At 39.4% G+C, this 22,317-nt stretch overlaps 1 protein-coding gene across 1 annotated transcript in view; it reads left to right on the top strand.

Annotated features, from left to right (window-relative positions):
* Positions 1-22,317, top strand: part of LOC118999171 (nuclear body protein SP140-like protein) — a 61,333-nt gene that overhangs the window by 4,294 nt on the left and 34,722 nt on the right. The window contains 7 exon segments of the mRNA XM_037063570.1: positions 7,734-7,893; positions 9,034-9,202; positions 11,719-11,802; positions 13,000-13,062; positions 14,438-14,581; positions 15,439-15,585; positions 16,298-16,381. Of these exon segments, the coding sequence (XP_036919465.1) occupies positions 7,735-7,893; positions 9,034-9,202; positions 11,719-11,802; positions 13,000-13,062; positions 14,438-14,581; positions 15,439-15,585; positions 16,298-16,381 (850 nt within the window). The 5' untranslated portion in view covers position 7,734.

The raw sequence follows: 22,317 nt of genomic DNA, 5'->3' as shown, positions 1-22,317 counted from the left end.
GTCTGATATGAACTACAGGCTTCTTATGGATGTTCCTTCTCCAGGTGAGGAAGTTCCTTTTTGTGTCCAGTTTGCTAGGGGTTTTTACATGAATGGATGTGGATTTTGTCAAATGAACTTTCTGCATCAGTTGACATGATCACTCCATTTTTCTTCTTCAGCCTCTTGCTATGCTGGATTACATTGGTTGATTTGGAACATTAAGCCAGCCTTACATATCTGTAGTAAATTCCATGTGGTCATGAGTATAATTTTTCTATAGAGTACCATACGCAATGTGCTAATATTTTGGTGAAGACCTTTGCATCTCTAGTCATGTGAGTTATAGGTTTGTAGTCAGTCTTTCTCTGTTTTTGGTGTTGTGGTCGGCTGGACTCGGGATGAGTCAAAAGTGTTCCCTCTGCTTTCATTTTCTGGGCAAGGCTTAAAGAACTGGTATAATATCTTAGTTCAATGTTTGATAGGTTCACCAGTGAAACTATCTGAGCCTTATGCCTATATTTTTCAAAGTCAAAGTGTTAATTACCCATTCATTTTTTAAAATATAGATAAAAGCCTACTTGAATGGTCTATTTGTACTTGTATGAATTTTTGTAGTTTGTATCTTTTAAGAATTTGGCCCATTTTATTGAAACTACCAAAATTACACACATAAATTTGTCACGGTATTCTTTCAAATGCTTTTAATTTCCATGGGATTGGTTGTAATTATCATACTTAGGCTTCTAATATTGGCATTTTGTGTCTTTTCTCTGTTTTTCTTAATTAGACTATGTTAAAGTTTATTAATTTTATTGATCTTTTCCAAGAAGCAGCATTAGGCATTGTAAATTTTTTCTATTTTTTCTATTTCCAATTTCACCGATTATTTTCTTACTAATTTTTATTTTATTCCATTTCTTCCACTTTAGGTTTAAATTCCTCTCTTTGTGCTCTTATATTACTGCTTTCCTAAGTGAGAAACTTAGATTTTTTAACTTTAGATCTTTATTTTTTAACATATGTGTTTAATAGAATGTATTTCCCACTAATTACTGCTTTTTTTATATAATCAAATTTTGATAAATTGCATGTTCATTTTCATTTAGTTCAAATAACTTTAAAATTTCTCTTGAGACTTCTTCTTTGACCCATATTTAGAAGTATTTTTTATCTCCAAAATTTTAATAAATTTCCATTTATCTCTCTGACATTGATTTCTAGCTTAATTTCTTTGTTGTCTGAGCACATACTCTTTATGATTTCCATTGTTTTACACTGGGTAATGTTTGCTTTATGACCCAAAATATCATCTGTCTTGGTGAAGGTGAGTTTTCCCTGTTATTATGAGGAATATATGTGTTGTGAAATGGAATATTTCATACATGTCAAAAAATCAATTTGGTTAATAGTGATGATCAGATCAAATATATTTTTATTAATTCTCTGCCTGCTAAGTCTATAAATTACTAAAAGAGGGTCTTGAAAGCATCAAACTCTAGTAGTAGATTTATTTATTTATACTTGTAGTTCTTTCGATTGTTACCTTATATAATTCGATAATATGTGTTTAGGTAAATGCATGTTAAGGGTCGTAAAGTCTTCTTGGAAAACAGACCCCTGTTTCATGTGGAATGCCTTCTTGCACCTTCATAATTTTTCTTGTTCTGAATCTTTTTGTGTGAAAATAATATAGTTACTCCATCTCTTGATTAGTGTCACCATGATATCTTTTTCTCCATTCTTAACATGAATCTTTACATTTAAAGGTTTATTTTGTTGAGAAGGTATAGTTTTTTTTGTTTTTTTAGTCACTTTGATAACCTGTTTAATAATCTTTATTTTTATTGGTGACACTAACACTGATTTCCACATTTCCTCCTCTTTGCCCATCTCCACCAAGCCCTTGCTTCCCCTTCCCTCTGGCCATCACCCCACTGTTGTCTTTGTCTATGGGTTGTGCATGTATGTTCTTTGGCTAATTCCTTCCCTTCTTTCATATGTAATCTTTGTTTTTTAATTGGAGTCTTAAGACCATTCACATTGAAAGTAATTACTAATAAATTGAATTAATATCTATCATGTTTATAACAGTTCTCTATTCATTGTATTTGGTCTTTCTTCCTTTTCACCCCCTTTTATACCATCTCTTGTTTTAATTTAGTATGTTACATGATTTCATTTATCCCATTTATTAACATATTGGTTTACTTCTTTTTAAATGTTTTCAGTGTTTGCTGAAACAGTAGTAACTCAATATGCACTTTACACCATTCCACCTGTAGTGCTTGTACCTTATAACAGACTATTCCCAATATTTTCCTCCCCTTCCTCCTGACATTGCTGCTACTGGTTACACTTGTCTATATGCTGCAATCATCACTTGCTCCGATCTGAGCTGTTTGGTCCACAGCCAGGCTGCCTTCTTGCACTTCTTCTACTGTCTCCTGGGTTAGATTCACTGTGTCTTGATTTTTACATCTTCCCCACTACTGGTTTACTTTTCTGATTTTCTGGAAATTATCCTAAGTATTTTCATAAAATCATAAGGATGCTGCTGAATATGATACATTCATGAAACAAACATACACAAAATCTAAAACCATACTAGATGACTAAGAAAATGTTTGCAAGATGTTAATGTATAAAACAAATGTGATTCAGAAAAGGGTGTATATTGCAGAAAAATGTATGATGCAGAAAAAGAAAATCATATAATGTCATAATATCATATGATGACAAAATATTTTGGAAGATATGGCTAGGGTATAGATAAGGGTAGATGAAACTACATGTTTATGGACATTTGGGGAAGAATCCATGCAAAGTAATTTACATAAGTTATGTGGTAGAGGTGGGGACACTGAGGGAGATGGAAAGGAAGGGGAAACCTGCTAGGTAGAAAACAAGCCAAAAGTGTAATAGCAATTGCAGAAAAACTTAAAAGCACTTGTAAATTTTTTTTTATAAAAACTGTAAAGGACACATGGACAAAACCAAAGGAGGGTAGGATCAACAGTGGGAAGTGGGAATGGCTGGGTTGGGTAGGGAGTAGTGAGGGGAAGAAATGGAGGCAACTGTACTTGAACAACAATTTTTAAGAGATTAAATAAATAAATAAATAAAAATCTATAAATGTTTATGTATATGTGTATAAAGAGAATAATGAAAGTTTAGGGAAAACATCAAAAATGAAATTTCATAAGTAAAATCTCTCAGCCCCACATGTGTGAAGTTGACCCGACCCACTCTGAGATTGGAAAGCCTGGCTCTCCAGCCACTGCTGCAGAAGAGCCTTCTCAGCTATGCTCCATCACTCCTCCATAGGGCTCCAGTTTCTAAGTTATTTCTCAAAGCTTTATATCTTTCTCTTTGTTTTTCAGGTGCTATTATTTCATAACCATGTACCTTGGAGGTTCTTTTAAAATTCATTTGTGTAAAATACTCAACTCTGCCCTTTAAAAAAATTCTACTCCGTGGTGTCTCCTTAAATGATTCCTTTGGTATGTTCCTCCTCTCCATTTTCTCTGTCCAGCTGTCTTGACCACAATTACATAGCTATTAAGTTGTGTGTTAAGGCTTATCTTCTTATACTTTCTCTCAGGATTACTTTTATTCCATTTCAATCTCTTTGCCCAATTTTGTGAGATATTTGCTCAGTTTTATTTTAAAACCATGAAAATAATTTATATTTATAAAACCATTTAAAATATATGTAAGACCTCTACCTTTTTCCATAGTAGTTCTATTTTCTTTGCATCATGTTGTGTAATATAAATTCTCATATTACTCTAAAAATATTACTTTAGGCACTGGCTACTGTAGCTCAGTGGATTGAGCACGGGCCTGTGAAGCAAAGGATCAAGGTTCGATTCCCAGTCAGGGCACATGCCTGGGTTGCAGGCCAGTTCCCAGTAGGGAACACATGAAAGGCAACCACACATTGATATTTCTCTCCCTCTCTCCTTCCCTTCCCCTCTCTTTGAAAATAAATAAATAAAATATATTTTTAAAAATATTACTTTAGGAGGAAGTCTCTGGACTTCCTAGATACATGGTTAATATTTTTATTAGGAAGTCTCTGGACTTCCTCCTAAAGTTCACAGAATAACTTTAAAAAAAATTTGTATTCTTTCATTCTGACATTGAAGAATTTCCTCAAAAGTCTGTGGACTTGTCGTTATATATTGTAGCTTAAAAAGAGACTGCAGAAATAGATCTATGAAATTTACTATTAAATACTAAAGAAGAAAAACCATATAAATATCTCAGTGGATACATCTGATAAAATTGAACATCTATTTCTGATAAACTTCCACAAACTAGCAATAACTAGAAACTCTCTCAGTCTCATTTAAATATATATACAAAAATGTTGAACAAAACTTATACTTAATAGTGATAATGAATTTTTTTTCAAAGACTGGAAACAAGACCAGGAAGTCAGATCTCACAACTGCTCTTCAACAATGAAGTTAAACTTCTAACCACAGCAATAAGAAAAGAATAAATAATTGTTGGAAATCAAAAATCAAGGGAGTTTTTATTAATGTCAAGATTTTTTTCTATTAAATCCAAAGTAAATCTGTAATACTTTACAAAAACTCACAGGTGAATTAGAAAGATTATAGATACATTGTTAATATTTTTTAAAGCAATGCCCCTTTCCTACAATAGTAACCAACAATTAAAAAGTCAACACCATTTAAATTAGCATCTAACTCTGGCTGATGTGGCTCACTCTTGGGGAGTATTGTCTTGTAGACCAAAGGGTTGCAGGCTCAATTCCCAGTCAGGGCACAAAGAGGTTGCAGGTTCGATCTCTAGTTTGGGTATATAATAGAAAGCAACCAATCAATGTCTCTCTCTCACATCAACATTTCTCCCTCCCTTTCCTTCTCTCTCTGCCATGATCTCTCTAGTTCTTTCTTTTCTCTCCCTTCCTCCCTTTCCAAAAAGAAATTTTAAAAATGTCCTCAGGAATTTCAGGGGGAAAAAGGGGAAGGATTTACAGAAACTACTATAAAGGACACACGGACAACAAATAAGAGGGGTGGAAATGGGAGGGAGGTGGGGAGCACTGGGCAGGGGGGGCTGGGATGGGAGTAAAAGACAGAAAACTGTACTTGAACAATAATTTTTTTTAAATGTCCTTGGGTAAGGATTAAAAAAGAAAAAATTAAAGGGCATCAAAAAGAATACACTTAAGAAAAGATATACGTGACATCTGTGCTGAAAACTATAAACACTGGCAAGTAAAAATGAAGGAAAACATCATAAATGGAGAGTGTTACTATGTTAACAAATTGGAGCTGAATGTAGTTAAGATTTCAATTCTCAGCAAATTGATTTTTAGATTAAATAGAAACACATTAGATATCCAGAAGATTTGTCTTGACAAAATTGACAAATGGATTCTAAAGATATGTGGGAAAGCAAACTCAAGAAAACTCAAGACTATCTCTTTCCAACTGAATTCAAGACTTCTATAAGCTATAGTTATTGAGCCACACAGTTTTACTGACATAGGACAGGCAAATAGACCAATGGTACAGAAGAGAAAATCCAGATTTAGACATGTTGGCTTTTGGATACACTTGCAAACTTGGAGTAGACAAAGATATCTTAGATAGTATACTAAAGTCATTTACCTCAAAAGAGAATGGACAGATTGAACTTTATCACCATTAAAATTTCTCCTCATCATAAGACAGTTTTAAAAAGTGAAGGGCAAAGCACAGATTGGGGAAAAAAATTTATCGTGACTATTTTTAAATAAAATGCTTATATCTAAAATATAAAACAAACTTACACACATCTTTAAGTAAAAGACAACTCAATAATATATACAGGCCATAGACCTGAACAAACACTTTACACAAAAACATACATGAATTTCCAATGAGCATATGAAATTGTTTCCAACATCACTAGTCATTAAATAAATATAGTCAAAAGCCAAGAGGGGTAGGATTGAGAGTGGGAGGTGGAGGTGGGTGGGGTGGGGGAAAATGGCAGCAGGAAAATGGAGACAACTGTACTTGAACAACAACAATAAAAATTTTTTTAAAAATATAAGATACCACAGAGCACACTGAAATGACTAAAGTACAAAGGCTATTTCTAATAAACTTTGATAAATAGTTTTGCATGTATGAAAATGGTTAAATGTACTCCTATATGATGAACCACAAATTCCACTCCTAGTTATTTACCCAAGAGAAACAAAAACATATTACAGAAAGATTTATACAAGAACAGCAGTTTTATTCATACCCATAGTAAACTGGAATCAACTCAGATGTCCATTAGCCGGAAAATGACTAAACGGATTCTGGTAGACACTCACCATGGAATACCACTGAACAATAAGAGGATAACATCTTCCAATCACACAACAGCATAGATGACGAGCAAAAGAAGTCAGACACAAAAGCACACATGATGTACCATCTCATGTATGAATGTAGTAACAGGCAACAGTAACATATGGTGATAGAAAGGACACTAATGTTCGCCACAGAGAGGTTACCTGGCTCCAGCTGGTCGGGGTGCAGGCTGAGGGGTGGAGGGTTACATCGGCTTCTTCTTCATTTTTCAAATATCATCTTAGTTTTCAGCATCGTGTCTCCCTTTCAGTCTCCACTGCCTTCAAGACTCCACAGGGCACAGGGTTGCCTCCTGACTGCTGGCAGCACCCTTCACTCACGATAGCAACTAATGGCCTTCTGACCTTTTTTGGTTGTTGAAATTTCTCATTTGTCACTGCCGCCCCTGCCATTTTCTTCCTCACTGTGAAGCCAATTTTTAATTATCATTTTAGTGACATTTTTAATAAGACAGAAAACAAAAGCTCATCTTCAATTCACAATCTTGAACCAGAAACTTGTTTTTCACAGAATTACCACAATAATTTGACTATTTTATTTCCTGATGCACGGTGGGTGCTAGGAAGAGCCAATATTTTTTTCTGATTTGAAAAAGGAAGCATATGAGGCTTCATGACATTTAGAAATACAAAATGTCTATTAAAAGATTATTTTCAGAGCAATGAAATGATTGACTAAGATCATTACAGACTCAGGTTGACAACTAATTTCACAGAAAACAGCAGCTATTTCTGAAATTCAGATGACTAAAACAATTCATTAAATACAACGATAGCTCAGACAGATATATGTTGGCACAAAGCAGGAGAAATGATTGATATTCATGTGAAATTTCAGTTTATGCCTTATCATATCATTAGGTACATCATATCATTTATAAATTAGCTTTATAATGCAGGATGGTATTTCTCTTAACTGCTGTAGGTCAGAGAGGGAGCACCTTGTTTTTATCTTTTTCAAATTTGTTTTCTTTTAGGTGTTAACTGAGATGCATTTTTAAGCTGAGATTCCATTTTATTCAATTGTTTTGTATTCCTCTGTGAATGATCTGTTTACTGCATTTCGCTTTTGCACAAATTACAACATTTTCATTAAAAACTCTAAATATGTTTAGGAGACAATAACTTTACAAAAGTTTTGATCAGGATGGGCTGGAATTTTTCAGTACTGTATACATCTTTCTAATCCACCATGTTTCACTTTATTAAAGCTTTGTCTATTGATTCAGTTCTATTTGTTCTAATCTCTAGTCAGGACCATTTATTTTATATAGCTTGGTTCTTCACAGCCTGTCTTTCATATATAAGATGCTGCAGCATACCCAAATCCTGATGATCGTTTTATCATGGTATCTCCTCTCCCTAGTATGTCTACAGAAGCCCAGAACACAGACAAAAACATAGAGAAGACACCACTGAGCCTCTTCAGAAAGCACAAGGTGCTGATTTCACATAAGATAAAAGATTCATTTCCTTTCTTTGAACTTCTCCATGACCATGACTTCATCACCAGTGAAATGTATAATGTAAGTGAGGTTTACTTTGTCATAATATGGTACACCAGCTGTAAACTGAATTTTGCTTTGATATTTTGGAGTCATGTCAGACACAACGAGACTACTGAGGAGTCTCCTGTGAGTGGGGACCTTCTCGTGTACTGTTGTAAGTGTTCCTGCAGGGTCAGAAGGGAGAAGAGAAGCAGGCACTACTGGAAACAGCCCTGCTGTTAACCAAGGGAGCATTGCCCCCTGTGCCTCTGTGTGCCTCCTGGTGCCCCCTACAATTGGGTGAATAGCCCTGAGGTAGGCTAGATCTGAAGTGGGTGGACTCCATAGATGTACAATGCCTTGTAGGAGTTATACGTACAATAGAGCATAAACTAGGAATTAAGAGTAATTTTAATAAATAGATGAATAAGTTTAAAGATGTTATTTAAATGGAATAATAATTGACAAAAATATTTCATTTCAATGAACACCATTTAAATACTTAGATGTGAGAACATTAAAATCCCCAGAGAATAAATGTCTTGTTAGAACAAATTTGAAAGTAAATTCTTGCTATTTTTTCTCCAAACATTTTCAGTTTCCTTTCCATTTTTTTTCCCTTTTTTTTTTCTGTTGGTATTTTTGAAGTCTTGGAATTTAGGTTAATTTTAGTGAAAGACATAGGTGAAGATATAGAGATACAGCTCTTCTCTCTCCCTATGAATATGTTTACTTTCTGCCAAAGTTGGCAGGAAGAGGAAAATCACCACCTGGCTTCCCTGAGCCTTTCCAGGCAAAGTCGGTCCTAGGAAAGGGACAAGGGTTGTCCAGTCAATAGAACATCAGCCCATCACCTGCTGAGTCGATTGTTAAAACATTTGGCCAGACTGCAAGGGCTACACATAATTTAACTTTGAATCATTTTTGTTCTTCAAAATTGCTCCTCCTTCCATCTAATGTAAATGAGAGTGACAAGATCAGATTCACAAACGGGCATTTTCAAGGAGGAAGGATTTAGTTGTTCCACTTAGTAGCCATACAGCATACACAAATTCTAAAAGTATACATGAGAAGATACCTATGCAGGAAAGCTGTAATATATTGCAACAAATTCACTTTCTGGGGCTCCTCTATAACTTGGAAGTCTGTGTTTATATTTTCTCATTCACTATGTTTAAGGTGTCTAAAGAAAATTTTAAAAAAGGTCATCGCATTGAAGAAGTCGTATACAATGTTCTCACTGCAGCACAGAAGAAATTTAAACCATCCCTTCTGAAAATACTGTTCGACGAGTTCACCTTGAAAAGAAACCCTGATTTAAATCATATTTATGAAATCTTCAAAAATGGTAATTAGGTTCATTACCTACTTTTTGATGTTCAGGGCCAGTTTCTTCCCCAGTTTCTTCTTTCTTTCTACCATGTGCCACACACAGTGCTGGGCAGTGGGGGTATAACAGTCAGGAAAACAAACGTACTATGTTCATTGACATACTAACCGTATATTAGGAGCTTCTCAAAATTCCTAATATAATGGATACAGTATAATGCCCATCTTGGTTCTGCTTAATGAGGCATTTAGACTCACAGCACAACCAGAGCCACAGTGTCATCAGATTTACTGAGAAGGACAAATGACAAGAAACACAACATCCCAATAGACAGCGTCTGTTGCTGCTCTTGTGAGACCCTATGCAGCGGTCCACGCGGCAGTCCACCAGATTGACTACTACCTACCTTGAGTGACAGCTTAGCTGTGGGTGCAGGACCCACCCTGATTTAGCCACACCATGTCCATGTGAGTGAATATCTTGTGTAACAACTCTGTAGTCATAACTTTCCACGACCCCACGAGGAAAGAGCCAACTTGCAAGGGCCACCGCATTGGAGAAAGACCAAAAATGGCTTAGAGTTTGCATTTAGTCCCTGCTAGTACACACCCAATTGACCTACCTAGTGTCACTGCTCATTTTTAACTCTAAGCTCAGTGTTGGCCTGTAACACAGAAGAGAGGCCACCCTCACCAGGTTGCCAGAGTAATGAGGAAGAAAATTAACTTCAATTTGCCCTTAAAAAAGAAGAAATGGTTTTTTAAATGCATTCCCTGCAACACGTGATCAACAATCAAACAATCACAAAAGCAATTACTCTTCCAGAGGTGGGGTTATTTTGACATTATACAAAAACTACAGGTTTGATTCTCTCCTTCTTTCCTGAGCAGGCATGATTTTGTATTTCTTTATTGGTCCTCAGTAAACAAAAGGTTCTCCAAAAATGTTTGATTGACTGGCCTAGAACATTTTTTTATCCTAAAGGAGTTTATGTCTCACAAAGATCCCCAAGTAACGATGGAGAACCGCAGGAAGAGGACTGCGTGCACTGAGGAGTGCAGCTGGTGCAGGAACAGGCAGAATGGGGAAGATCCCCTGTGTCTGCAGAACAAGCATAGATCAGATCACGTCAGAGTGAGAAGCAGACTGTGGGAGCTGAGTCAAGAGGGACAAGTTTGAAAAGAGATTTTGGAAGGTCTGGCTTCTAAACCTAAGAAATTTCGTGTTATTTGCTACATAGTAAGAAGATAGTATAGGCCCTGGCTGGTGTAGTTCAGTGGATTGAGCGTGGGCCTGCAAACCAGAGGATCGCAGTTCGATTCCCAGTCAGGGCACATGCCTGGGTTGCAGGCCAGTTCCCAGCAGGGGACACACAAGAGGCAATCATACATTGATATTTCTCTCCCTCTCTCCTTCCCTTCCCCTCTAAAGATAAATAAATTTAAAAATCTTTTTTAAAATTTAAAAAAGAAGAAGATAGTATAGGTTTATAGGTTTCTAAGTACAGGTTTACTGGCCCAGGAGGTACCCTTACCACCAGCCCTAAGACATATGGGCTCATTGCTCCCTCAGGCTCCACTCTGGCCTCCATGCAGAGACCTACCCCAGGGATTTTTGGTTTATCCTTCCTAAAATGTTTGCTGGATCAACTCCGTGCAGGGGCCCTGGGCTGTTGCCATGTTCTCCTCTCTTTGGCAGCCTCCCAGGTCCCTGATGAGACCTCTTGGGATGTCCTCCAATACTCACTCCCTGCTTGTAGCTTTAGACAGTGCCCTTCCTTTGTCCTGGGATCTGAGACTCCCTAGGACATCTAGTTGCTCCCATGTCCTCTGATTTGTCTCTTTGGGAAGCATTCATCCTCCCTGACTTAATCAAGCTAAAACCTTCTCTTGTCTAGTCACATTTTTAAAACCTTTGTGCTCTTCCTTTTGTGTCCATGTGAACCACTTTAAGATCTCTGTTCTTCTCCAAAGGAAATCCCTCTGTTTCTTCCTTACATTTAAACATTTCAGCAAACAGATTTCAAAATAAACAGCATTATTTATGTTACTATACACTTTCTTGGTCAGCTGACCTTTTTCACGAGTAACAAGTTCACAATGTTTCCAAAACATCATTTTTTAATTTAATTTTTATTTCTGAATTCTAAAGAGAGGGTGAGGGAGGGAGAAAGAAGAGAGAGAAATATTGATGTCAGAAAGAACCACTGATTTGTCACCTTCAGTATGTGCCCCAGTTGGTGAATCAAACAAGGGACGTTTCTGTTTGCTGGCCCAATCAACTGACCCACCCCGGCCAGGGATCCACAATTTCTTTGTTCTGACATTCAAGTGATTCCTTTCTGTGTGGGAAGCACAGAGACCTCTTTGTTGGGGATTCTCTTTCTGTCCCAGGAGAACTTTGCAATCAGGATTGGGGCCCACTAAGCACTGAGTGACCCAAGGGCTGAAAATTCTTACGCATGTAATTTAAGATGATGTCACTATTATTGATGGAGATTTCTAATTGTCTTCTTGTTTTTGTCCTTTCTTCAGAGATATCAGACAAAAATTTTTTTCCAGAAAATGATACACAAGAAAATGAGGAGAGGCCTGATACCCAATCGCAATTTGAACAAGGTAGGTGGGACTTCAGTTCTGATGGGATTTGGGGATTCAGGGGAGAACTGCTGAGGACCTTGGAGAAGGCAGGGAGGGGTGTTCACAGGAGAGTCTGACCAGCAGTTGATCCCTGAGGAGCAGCTGTGATAAGACACCATGGACCCAATAACCAGAACAAAGAAACAGGAACTCAGTGAGTCAGGAAACCAGATTTAATGAGAATACTGACCTGGAAGTAATTGTGATTTAGAAAGACCCTGGAAGAGAAGATCAGTGTGAAGCTGTGAAGGACTAGGAACTGTGGGCACACAGGCAACATCACAGAGGAGATCCTTAATGATGACAGAAAATGGGACTGATTTAAATGTGGGGGAGGCTGTTTAAGTGCGGGAATATTCAAGGAGTTGGGCAGTCATACAGGGAGAGAAGAAGGGAAGTGATAAGAAGTGGAGGAGGGGTTGGTTGTACTTTGAAAGAGAGAGGGAAGGGAAATGAAAAACAAGAGAAAGGAGTAAATGACACAATAAAACAACCATATTATTAAGAGCTCACTTATTGAACATAGTGCTCACAGCTGCCCTTGGGGGACAGTGTCACCTTCAGCACATCTGTAGAAAAGGTGGCTGAAATCTAGAAAGAGCATGTATGCAATTGGCTTGGGGTCAAATGGGCAAGTCTGTGTTCCTAAACCTGTGCACACCCAGACAACCTCGTGGAAAAGACAGAAACCTGGGACAAAAAAAAATAGAGAAATATATGCAGAGAGAAACATACAGAAAGAAACATACAGGAGCTGGAATAAGTGCAGGAAACGGAGACACTGAACCTCATGCAAAGGCCAAAAAGGCTGAGGAACAACATGCAGAGGGAGGGTGTGGTGTGAAGGGATGTGGGGATGAGACAACAGACTTTGTAAGAAGTCAAGGCAGCTCTCACAGCAAAAACAGGTTCGTTGTGGCCAGGGGTGACAGGAAAAGCCATCCCCAGTTACCAAGTGTCTCATGAATTATCTCAGTGAGATGGCCTGACTGAGGCCAGGGGTGCAGCTGATTGTAACAGTGGGGTGGGATCCCCCAGGTCCAGGAGGGCTCTGTATTGATACATGAGGGGATGGGATCTTGAAATCCCACTTTATAAGGATTAAAATGGGACTGGGGAGAACAGCCCCACCCATACTTCAATTTCTAAAATAAACTTCTAATTTCTTCCCCCTAGGACCTGGTGAGAACTCATATCCAAGCCTGCCCCGGAATAGCCCACATCCCTCAGATCACAATGGTGTGTTCCTAGTAACTGTTTTGTGATATTTTGCTCTTCTTGCCCCACGCTGGCATGTGCTGTGGGGAGTGAGGGCAGTTTCTTTTTAGCGCTAATGGCCCATAAGGGTCATTCTTTGGGGGTATGCAGATACATGCCCTTATGTATCTGCAGTTTCCCCAAAGATTTGGATAACAGAGCCTTCATTCTCCTGGTTGCTGGGAGGGCCGGTCCTTTCATACCCCTTCAATGCACATGCTGCCAGCTCCTGACATCTTAGGCCTTGACCTATTGCCCATGCACCTGGCTTCGCAGTCTTCTGCCTCTGCCTTGCTTGGCTATGCTGCAGCCTTGCTTAATATCACATCCAGTGGTGGCCAGCACTACAGTGAGAGGGGTGGGTTAGGGGTGATGAGTGTTCCTCCTGGGCCAGGGTCTCTCACCTGCTGGGTCCCTCACACAGGACCATGGACACCATGTGAATCCCGTGCAAATCCTCTCCCCTCATCTCCAGGGCAACAGGCCTGGAGCAGCTCTAAAACAGCATACAAGGCATTATTATGTAGCCTCTACCAGGATGTGTTGTTGAAGGGAGGATGTTCTAAGTTAGTAATACATTTTTATAAGAGAAAAAAATCCTTTCAGATAATTTTTGAAAGTACCATGATACTTTTAGGAAATCATGTTTAGTCAAAAATTTAACATTTAGAAACATAAAGCATTCAACATACATCAACCAATAGATTGATGATAGATGAAATGAAAAATTTCAAGCCGCACTGAAAATAATGTCTGTCCATTCATACACTGTTGGGGTTGGGGGGAACAGAGTGGGTATGTCAGTGGAATTGATAATGAGCTGAGGAGGTTCACTAAGGGGAAGTGGGTGCACTGGTCCTGGGTGGTGTACTCAGGGGTTCATTCCTTAGCTATCTCTGCCCACTGACCCCCGTGGACTGCTTGCCAGCTCCCTTATACTGTTTTGTGTTCGGTTCCTATCCTGGGAGACACGAGCAAGAGACTGGAGAGCGGGAGCAGGGGAGAAGCCAGGTATTTGTTGTCGCTTTTTCAGGCCTCAATTCTGGCAGTAGCTGCACCTCTCCCATGACACCGCTTCCCATAAAACTGGCCAGCCATGGTCCGGCTCCTACCTACCCGGTGAACTGGTTTATAACCTCATCCTAGGTCCCTCGCGTAGCTCCCTATTGACCATTTTTCGAGTTGCTGCATTATTCCATTCGGGCTTCTCAGCTCTTCCATTAACTGTGTAACCAGTCCTCTAGATTAAACTGCCTCTGCTCTAAAAGCTTAGAGATCTTGGCCCTTTCCTACTGAACCCTGATCGATGCAGGGAGCAAACAAAATACCTATGAATCAAAACATTGTCTATATACAGCCCCACATGATAAAGAACTCTCAGAGAAACTGTCTGAAATAGAAGAGATCATTGCAATGGAAACAGATATAACCAGTAACAGCAATGATGCACTAGAAAGCCAACAAGCAAATATACAATGTGCCCAACAGTCTGATCCAGCAGGTAAGACTGAGTGACTGGGTTTGATGAGTGTGGAGGGGAACGGACAAGTGGAGGGACTCAGTGTAGTGGATACAGTCACAAGAGTAGAACTTTGGTAATGATGGGAATTCTAAAAATGGAGAAAACATAAAGACAAAATTGATATAGAAAGGGCATTCACAGGATATGAAAATAATTAAGAAATGCAATAGGAGAAAGTGGGAAACATTGCAGAGAATGGGTAAACTGAAGGTTCACATAGGGCACAGCAGGGTCAGATCCAGGGTGAGGCAGGAACCCAAAGGCCTGTGAAGAGGATCTCACCATCAGCACCTCCTGTGCTGTAGACAACTGCTTTGCTCCACCATGGACCCTGCTGGGCCTTGGTGCACAGTGATATAATAAGTGTAGAGAAGTAAGTATGAATAGAAAAAGATATAGAGGGATATAAATATCAATAAATAGTAAAATGGGGACACACCAAGAGCACTACGTTGAGAATGAGTCAAGGACAATGAATGAAGAACCGGCAGGGAGAGGACCAAGCACTGTCTGCTCGGAGGAGACAGTCACCCCAAAGAGGGCACAAGGGGCTTATCCTAGTTCCACTGAGAAGCTACGGTGTCCACGGTGATGAAAATGGCCTGAGAACCTTCTCAGATAAAAATAGGCCTCTCCTCCAAAAAGTAGAAACAAAAGTAAAACTTTTTTAAAAAGAGTTAAAAGAGGCACAAGGGAAGGCCAGCAGAGCAGCAGGAAAGGAGAGGGTGGGGGAGCTCTCCCTGCAGTGAAATCACAGGAAGAAGGGCTTAATTGTACTGAGGATGCTCACTCCCTTTTGGGAGACAAATGAAATTCTTTTTGGCAATTTTGTCTAGAAGCAGTGCTACACAATCACGGAATCCCAGTGAATTCCTGCCCTGTGGTGCCAGTGGACACAATGAAGGAAAAGTCATTTTTTAGTTCAAGAGTTGAATGGGAAGCCCAAGCAAAGAGTGGTTGTAACAAGGAGTCTGACATCATAGGTAAGGCTGACTGAAGGAGTGTTCCATGTGAGTCATGGTAATGGTTGAGGGTCTGGGAAACATCATAAGGCCCATAGAGACAGTCCTGGTGGCCTTGGTTAGAGGTAGGGAGGGGAGGGGACCAGAACTTATGCAACGAGCTGAGCAGAGAAATGTCCCCTATTATTGCAAAACTCCAAAGGCAGAAATGGTCAGTTTAAGTACTGATATCAGAGAGGCTATTTCTATGCAAAAGAGGAACGTGACGGATGTAGGAGTTAAAGAAAAGGGAGAAAATCCGGAAAGCAAGATATGCATTGGAGGAGAGAAAACAGGACACATGAAGACAAGGAAAGTTACAAAGATATGCCATTACCAGGCATAATTAGTGGAAATTGTTTGAGTCAATAGGAAAGTGAAGAATTAAAACGAGAATGAAAAAAGGGGTAGAGTGGGTTTGGGAATCGGAGGTAGAGTGAGGGTGGAGGTGGGAGACAGGGTGACTGTGGGTAAGAATCGCTGCAGAGTGGGCACAGCTGCCTTCTGTGCCTGAATCTCACACCTTCTGTGTAGGACCTGGAGCAACCTGCAGGCCACACATTAGGGCACAGACCAGGGCGCCCTGAGTCAACTTAACTTCTAGGTCTTTCTACTGCTCTTATCATGGGCTTTCCCGTCCGTGGGCTCCTTGGCGCCTCCCTGAAACTCTAAGAGATTTTTGTCCTCTGTGCAGTGATCAGCAGTGAGGACTCCATGGAACGCAGAAATAGAGAAGAACCCCCAGAAGCTTCCATCTCAGCACTGAAAAGGAAATCTGGTAAGGAAGTGGGAGCTCAAAACTTGGGCTGTAGGAAGCTGAACTAACAGCTACTGTTTCCTACAGGCATCTATTGTGAGTGCATCCTGCACCATGGATCCACTTTATCCTTGAATCCCGTTCTCTACATTTTACTTGTCCACATTGGGAAGTACAGGACAATAAGAAATCATCATATATATATATATGATGGTGAGACTATAGTAGAAATAGGCTAACAAAGTAATGAGCTTGTTTTAAAATTAACTAATTGATATAACTCTTAAGTATTAAATTTATAACATTATTTCTAAAGAAAAGAGAATGCTAAATATTTTTTACTGGGAGGCCATATTGTCATCTGATCACAAATTTTGAATATTGTCAAAGACAACTCATTCATCTAGTGTTAGCAGAAATGGATAAAGTGTTTTAAAAGCCAGTTCTGTTTTTGACAGAGTTCTTCAGCAAGTCATGACATACATAGTGAATTTTCCAAAGGACCTTTGCAAATAGTATCCTACTTTTTCGTCTACAGCAACCCTGAAGTATATGCAAGATGGACAGTGTCACCCTTGTTTCTAGATGCGGAAGCACAATCACATAAATGTTTCAAAGTCTCATGGAGATAATAGCTTCCTGGATTATTTCCTTTGTAAAACTGCAGTTTGAAACAGTTACCAAAATATTGTTTCCCCCACCCTTGGGCAGCATGAGTGGTCATCAGCTCTGCAGCTCTTTGGTAAACAGGCTGGCACTTGGTTTTCTCTTACTTTCACAGAGGATATTGGAAACATGCTATTTAGGAAAACATACTAGGAAATGTTACTTGGTCTTCAGGTTACAAAAGTACAATATTGTAAATCATGTGTTTATTGTAATACCTCACTATGTCTATCCATGTAAAATATAAGTTTACTTCAGTTTTTAGAGAGTGCACATTCTGCCTTGTGTCTTAGCATAGGCAAACTGCGATAAAAGGTGGTTTGTAGTAGGTCTAAGGCTCAGACACAAGAGTTACTTCTTAGCTTTGCAAACAGCCCAAGGGACACTGGTGGGGAAGAGAAGGCTCTCTGCCTTGAACACAGGATTTCCAACGTCTGCCCACATGAGAAACAGAAGATGAAGGAAGTGTAAAATGGCAATAGAAGGGGTAAGAGGAGGAAGAGGGAGAAGTGCAGGGAGGTCAGGTTCAAACAGAGCACGGGCTTGTCTCTGCTCTGGGGTCAGTAAATGGAGCATCACTAATCCACAAAGCAGGTCCCTAGTCCATAGGACAGACCAGGGTGGCCTGGACACAGGTCATTATTTGCATGGGTGTTCAAGATGGGTTTTTTTTTTACTTTTTATTTTATTTTTAGCTTTTATAGTTGTTTCAATTATTTCCCCTTTTGCCCCCCTCCACCCAACTTCCATAGCCAATCCCCACCCTATTGTCCATGTCCATGGCTCCTCATATATGTTCCTTGACTAACCCCTTCACCTTCTTTCAAACACTCTCGCACTCCCTCCTCCCCTCTTGTCTCTGTGCATCTATTCTGTGATTCTATACCCCTGGTTCTATTTTCCCAAGTTTTCTCATTAGTGAATTTCCTGGGGGATTGTTTTTTTATTTTTTCACTCACTGAGTCACATAAAACATCTTATTAATTTGTACAGTGATCAATATCCTTGACCTTAGAATCAAGTGCTCACCTTGCTAGGTTGCACAGGATATGAGTATTAAGGTTGCAGTCCTGGATGACAAGTGTCCCTCATCAAAATGTACAGCTTTGTTTTCCTCATGAATCTTCTTTTGAGCATGCTCTGTATGTCTTGATCCTATTACTTCTAGGATACTCTTTACCTAAAAATAAAAGGCCTTTCAAAGTGAGAGGAAACAAGCATCTATTTGAGGTCGAAAGAATAACCATTCAGGAAAGTACTCATTGATGCAAAAGCCCAAACAGTGTTCTGGTTAGGAGACAGGATCCAGGTGTATTTATGAGAAAGGAAAGGGAAATAATTACATCAACAGAAGGAAGGAATTTCTACTGGTAAATATCAACTAATGTGGTGATGCTAATTCTGTAAAGTGTTTAAATGTTTTAGTCAGGTAGTTATCAATCCAGTAGTCATAAAATTTGCTTTCTTGTTCTCTTTGAAAACAAGGACACTAAGGAGAACATTGTGTTCTCCCTCCAGATTGTTTTTCCGTTTTAACAGTGTGAATGCTTCAGGCATAAGAGGTGAAACGCAGTTCTGGGATGGCAGCTCTGACTCCATTTTAAAATAGTTCCATTTATTTATAATTTTCTAACTTTTCTCTTAGAATCAAGATCTTCCCTTCAAAGTGTCACTGATTAATGATCAGAAAGCAGTGATCAGTTATTGAAAACATCATCGGTTCTCCATCAGTAGGTGGCTCATTTGGGGGATGTTATGCTTTTGTTGGTCCCTCGTCACCAGAAAGGCTCATTCCCAGGATGTCATGTCCCACGCAGGAAGGAAAGTGGTTTTCTCTTTTTTTAGAGGCCTTAAGCCACATTTGAGCAACAAGAGCACCAGAGAAGAGCTTTACTGTCATGTTTCTTTAAAGGAAAACATCTGCAGTTTCTGAGGTTTCTCATACAAAGTCTCATAGGCCTCAAAAATGTTGAACAACCATTATTAGAGTGGTGTCTGCATAACATCTCTGCAAGCAGTCAGCTGAAAATAAAGGGTCATGTGGTAACAGTGGGTGCTGCATTTAATTATTTGGCTTATACCTAGATTTTTTCTAGCTTCATTTTTATTTTATTAGAGGTCTTTTATCCGAGAGCAACAAAAGGTATTAAAACAGAGCAGATCTCCACTTGTTCAGCTAAGATATGGCCAAAGACAATTGTATTGTCTAATATAACTCATGCAAGGAAATTTAAACATTTTTCTGGTTGACCATTGCTGGGGTGATCACTGCAACTCCTGTCAAGGGAAAAATATTCTTCTAAACCTTTAATGAGGCTGACATCACCAAGCACTAAACATCCTCAACTTTGTGTGTAACCAGTTGTATGTTTTGACCTGTGAAGTAGGTTGAAAGATGATACCCAGCCCTGGCCTGTGTGACTCAGTTTGTTGGAGCATCATTCTGTAGGTCAAAAGGTGGTGGGTTCAATTCCAGCTCAGGGCACATACCCAGATTGGGAGTTCAATTCCCAGTGTGGCTGCATTCTAGAAGGCAACTGATCTCTCTCTCTCTCTCTCCCTCTGTCTCTGTCTCTCTCGCTCTGTGTGTGTGTATCTTTCTCTCTCTTTAGAATCTCTCTGTCTTTTTTAATCACTTTTCTTTCTGGAGGGGGATCTACCCTCAGGGCCCCTACCCCAATCTACCACAGATGAGAATAAGTCTACCAAGACATGATCTGCTTGGGGAGGAAAGGTGGCTGATCTCTCAAAGGAGAAGGGCCAGGAGCCTGTTCCTCAACGGGCTTTTGTTGGGTCTATTTGCATAGGAATACAGGTAAGCTCATCAATCATTGTCAGGCAGTAATGATCAAACAATAGATAACATTCAAAGAACTATGAGGTCTTATTTTGAATCAGGGTCAGCTAGCTAAAGGGCCACAAAACTTTGGGGAAACAAACTCATTTCATGCTTGGACGCTTATCATTTATATTGAGATGTATTAGCAAAGTAGGTTTTACAGGACTTTATGCATTCTTTTTTAGGCCCGATCGCCCCTGGAAACCTGCCCTTTCCAGCAAAGGGCCATACCCACCTCCGGCATTGTTTCAGGCTTAAGTCGAGCAGGGGAAGTAAGGCAGCCAAGAGATTAGGAGACTTCTTGCAGACAGAATGAGGACTCAGGCTATGTCAAAGCTGAGAGGCAAGGGTCCATCACCCCCTTTTTCTATGGCCCCCCAAGTTATTCCCTGAGGGCCCTTTTGCGACTGTGCCTGTCTTAGGTCATTCCTCCTGTGAGGAATCTTACCTGTCTGTGGCAAACCAGTCATCCACTCAGGGCCAAGCAAGGTGAAGTGAAAGGGGGCAGAGGCGGCACCCCTACAAGGAAAACAAGCTTTGTCTCCTTAATAGCTGTGGTCCCAAGGTCTTTTTACTCAGCCTTAGCCATGAGGGGTTATAGTTTCTGAAACCAGGCATGGCTTCAGAAACATCTGAAGAAACATGGCTTCAGCCCAACATCTTTCTCTAAAAAAGAATGAAAAAATGTTCTTGAGTGAGGATAAAAAAAAAAGGTGATGCCCAATGTTACCTTTCCAGACAGAAATTAAGGGTAAAAAGGAAAGAATAACTATTATAGTGAGTGCTTGGCATCATATCATTTGTGAGACAAGAAGGAACTAAGGTAAAGAAAAAAGAAATATGAAGGTGTTGATTATCCAGGTCTGGTCCAGAATCTGCATTAGCTGTCCATAACAGATATCATCTGACATCTGTTCACTTCTTATTAATTTTATGTTTTAATTCTCCTGCATCCACACCTCATTTTTGTATAATAATTTATATCCTTATCACACCCAATATTCTGTGGAATCTATAAAAGCCAAGTAAAATTTTGCTTCTGGATAATAGTGTCATTTTTTAATCCTTACCCAAGGATATGGATTTTTTTATTGATTTTCAGAAAGAGGAAGGGAGAGAGAAACAGTGACACAGGAGAAAACCATCAATCAGTTGCCTCCCATATGAGGCCCTGACTAGGTATCATACCCACAACCTAAGTACAATATGTACCCTGAGTGGGAATTGAACCCATGACCTTTCGGTGTATGGGACCATGCTCCAACCAACTGAGCAACCCAGCTAGGGCTAAAAAATAATGTCGCTTTTGTGTGGCCTCAAAAAAACATTTGATTCTGGACTACATTGTTAGGAGGAAATGCATCAAATCAGCTATTCTTAACCCAATACATTTTATTGTAATATAAAGCAGTACTGTATTTTCAATATTTTATTTATTATTTTTAATTGAATTTATTCAAGTGCCGTTGGTTCACAAAACCATATAGGTTTCAAGTGTACAACTCAACAAAACACCATCTCCATACTGCATCCTGTTCCCATCACCCCAAGGAAAGCCTCTTTCCCTCCTCATTTCCAACCCTCTCCTTTGCCCATCACCACCCATCCTCTACCCTCCTTTTTCTCTGGTTATCATCATACTGTTGTCTGTCTATGTGTTATGTATTTTATTTGACTAATCCCTTCACTTTCTTTCACCCAGTCCCCCCAACCCAATCCCTCTGAAAGCTGTCAATCTGTTCCATATATCCATGCTTCTGTTCCTATTTTGTTCATCAGGGTATTGGGGGTCATAAAATACCACATATAAGTGAAATTATATGGTATTTGTCTTTTTCATGATATTTGGTATTTGTGGCTTCTTTCACTCAGCATACTTTCCCAGTCCATCCATGCTGTCTCAAAAGGTAAAATTTCCTTTTTTTTACCTTTTTATTTATTTTTTATTTTTTATTTATTTAATTTAATTATTTTTCAAGTACAGTTTTCTGTCTATTACTCCCATCCATTCCCACCCCCCATGCTCCCCCTCCCTCCCATTTCCACCCTTCTCATTTGTTGTCCATGTATCCTTTATATAGGTTCCTCTAAATCCCTCCCTTATTTCCCCTGGAATTCCCTCCCCTCTCCCCTCTGGTCACTGTCAGCCTGTTCTCTATTTCAGTGTCTTTGGTTATATTTTGCTTGCTTGTTTGTTTTGTTGTTTAGCTTCCTGTTAAAGGTGAGATCATATGGTATTTGTCCTTCAACACCTGGCTTATTTCACTCAGCATAATGCTTTCCAGTTCCATCCATGATGTTGCAAAAGGTAGGAGCTCCTTCTTTCTTTCTGCAGCATAAAATTCCATTGTGTATATGTACCATAGTTTTTTGATCCATTCATTTACTGACGGGCACCTAGGTTGCTTCCAACTCTTGGCTATTGTAAATTGTGCTGCTATGAACATTGGGG

This window comes from Sturnira hondurensis, unplaced genomic scaffold (assembly GCF_014824575.4).
Source record: "Sturnira hondurensis isolate 20B ecotype Veracruz unplaced genomic scaffold, ASM1482457v3 Scaffold0014615, whole genome shotgun sequence".
Taxonomy (NCBI): Eukaryota; Metazoa; Chordata; class Mammalia; order Chiroptera; family Phyllostomidae; genus Sturnira; species Sturnira hondurensis.
This window is presented reverse-complemented; position numbering and strand designations above follow the sequence as displayed.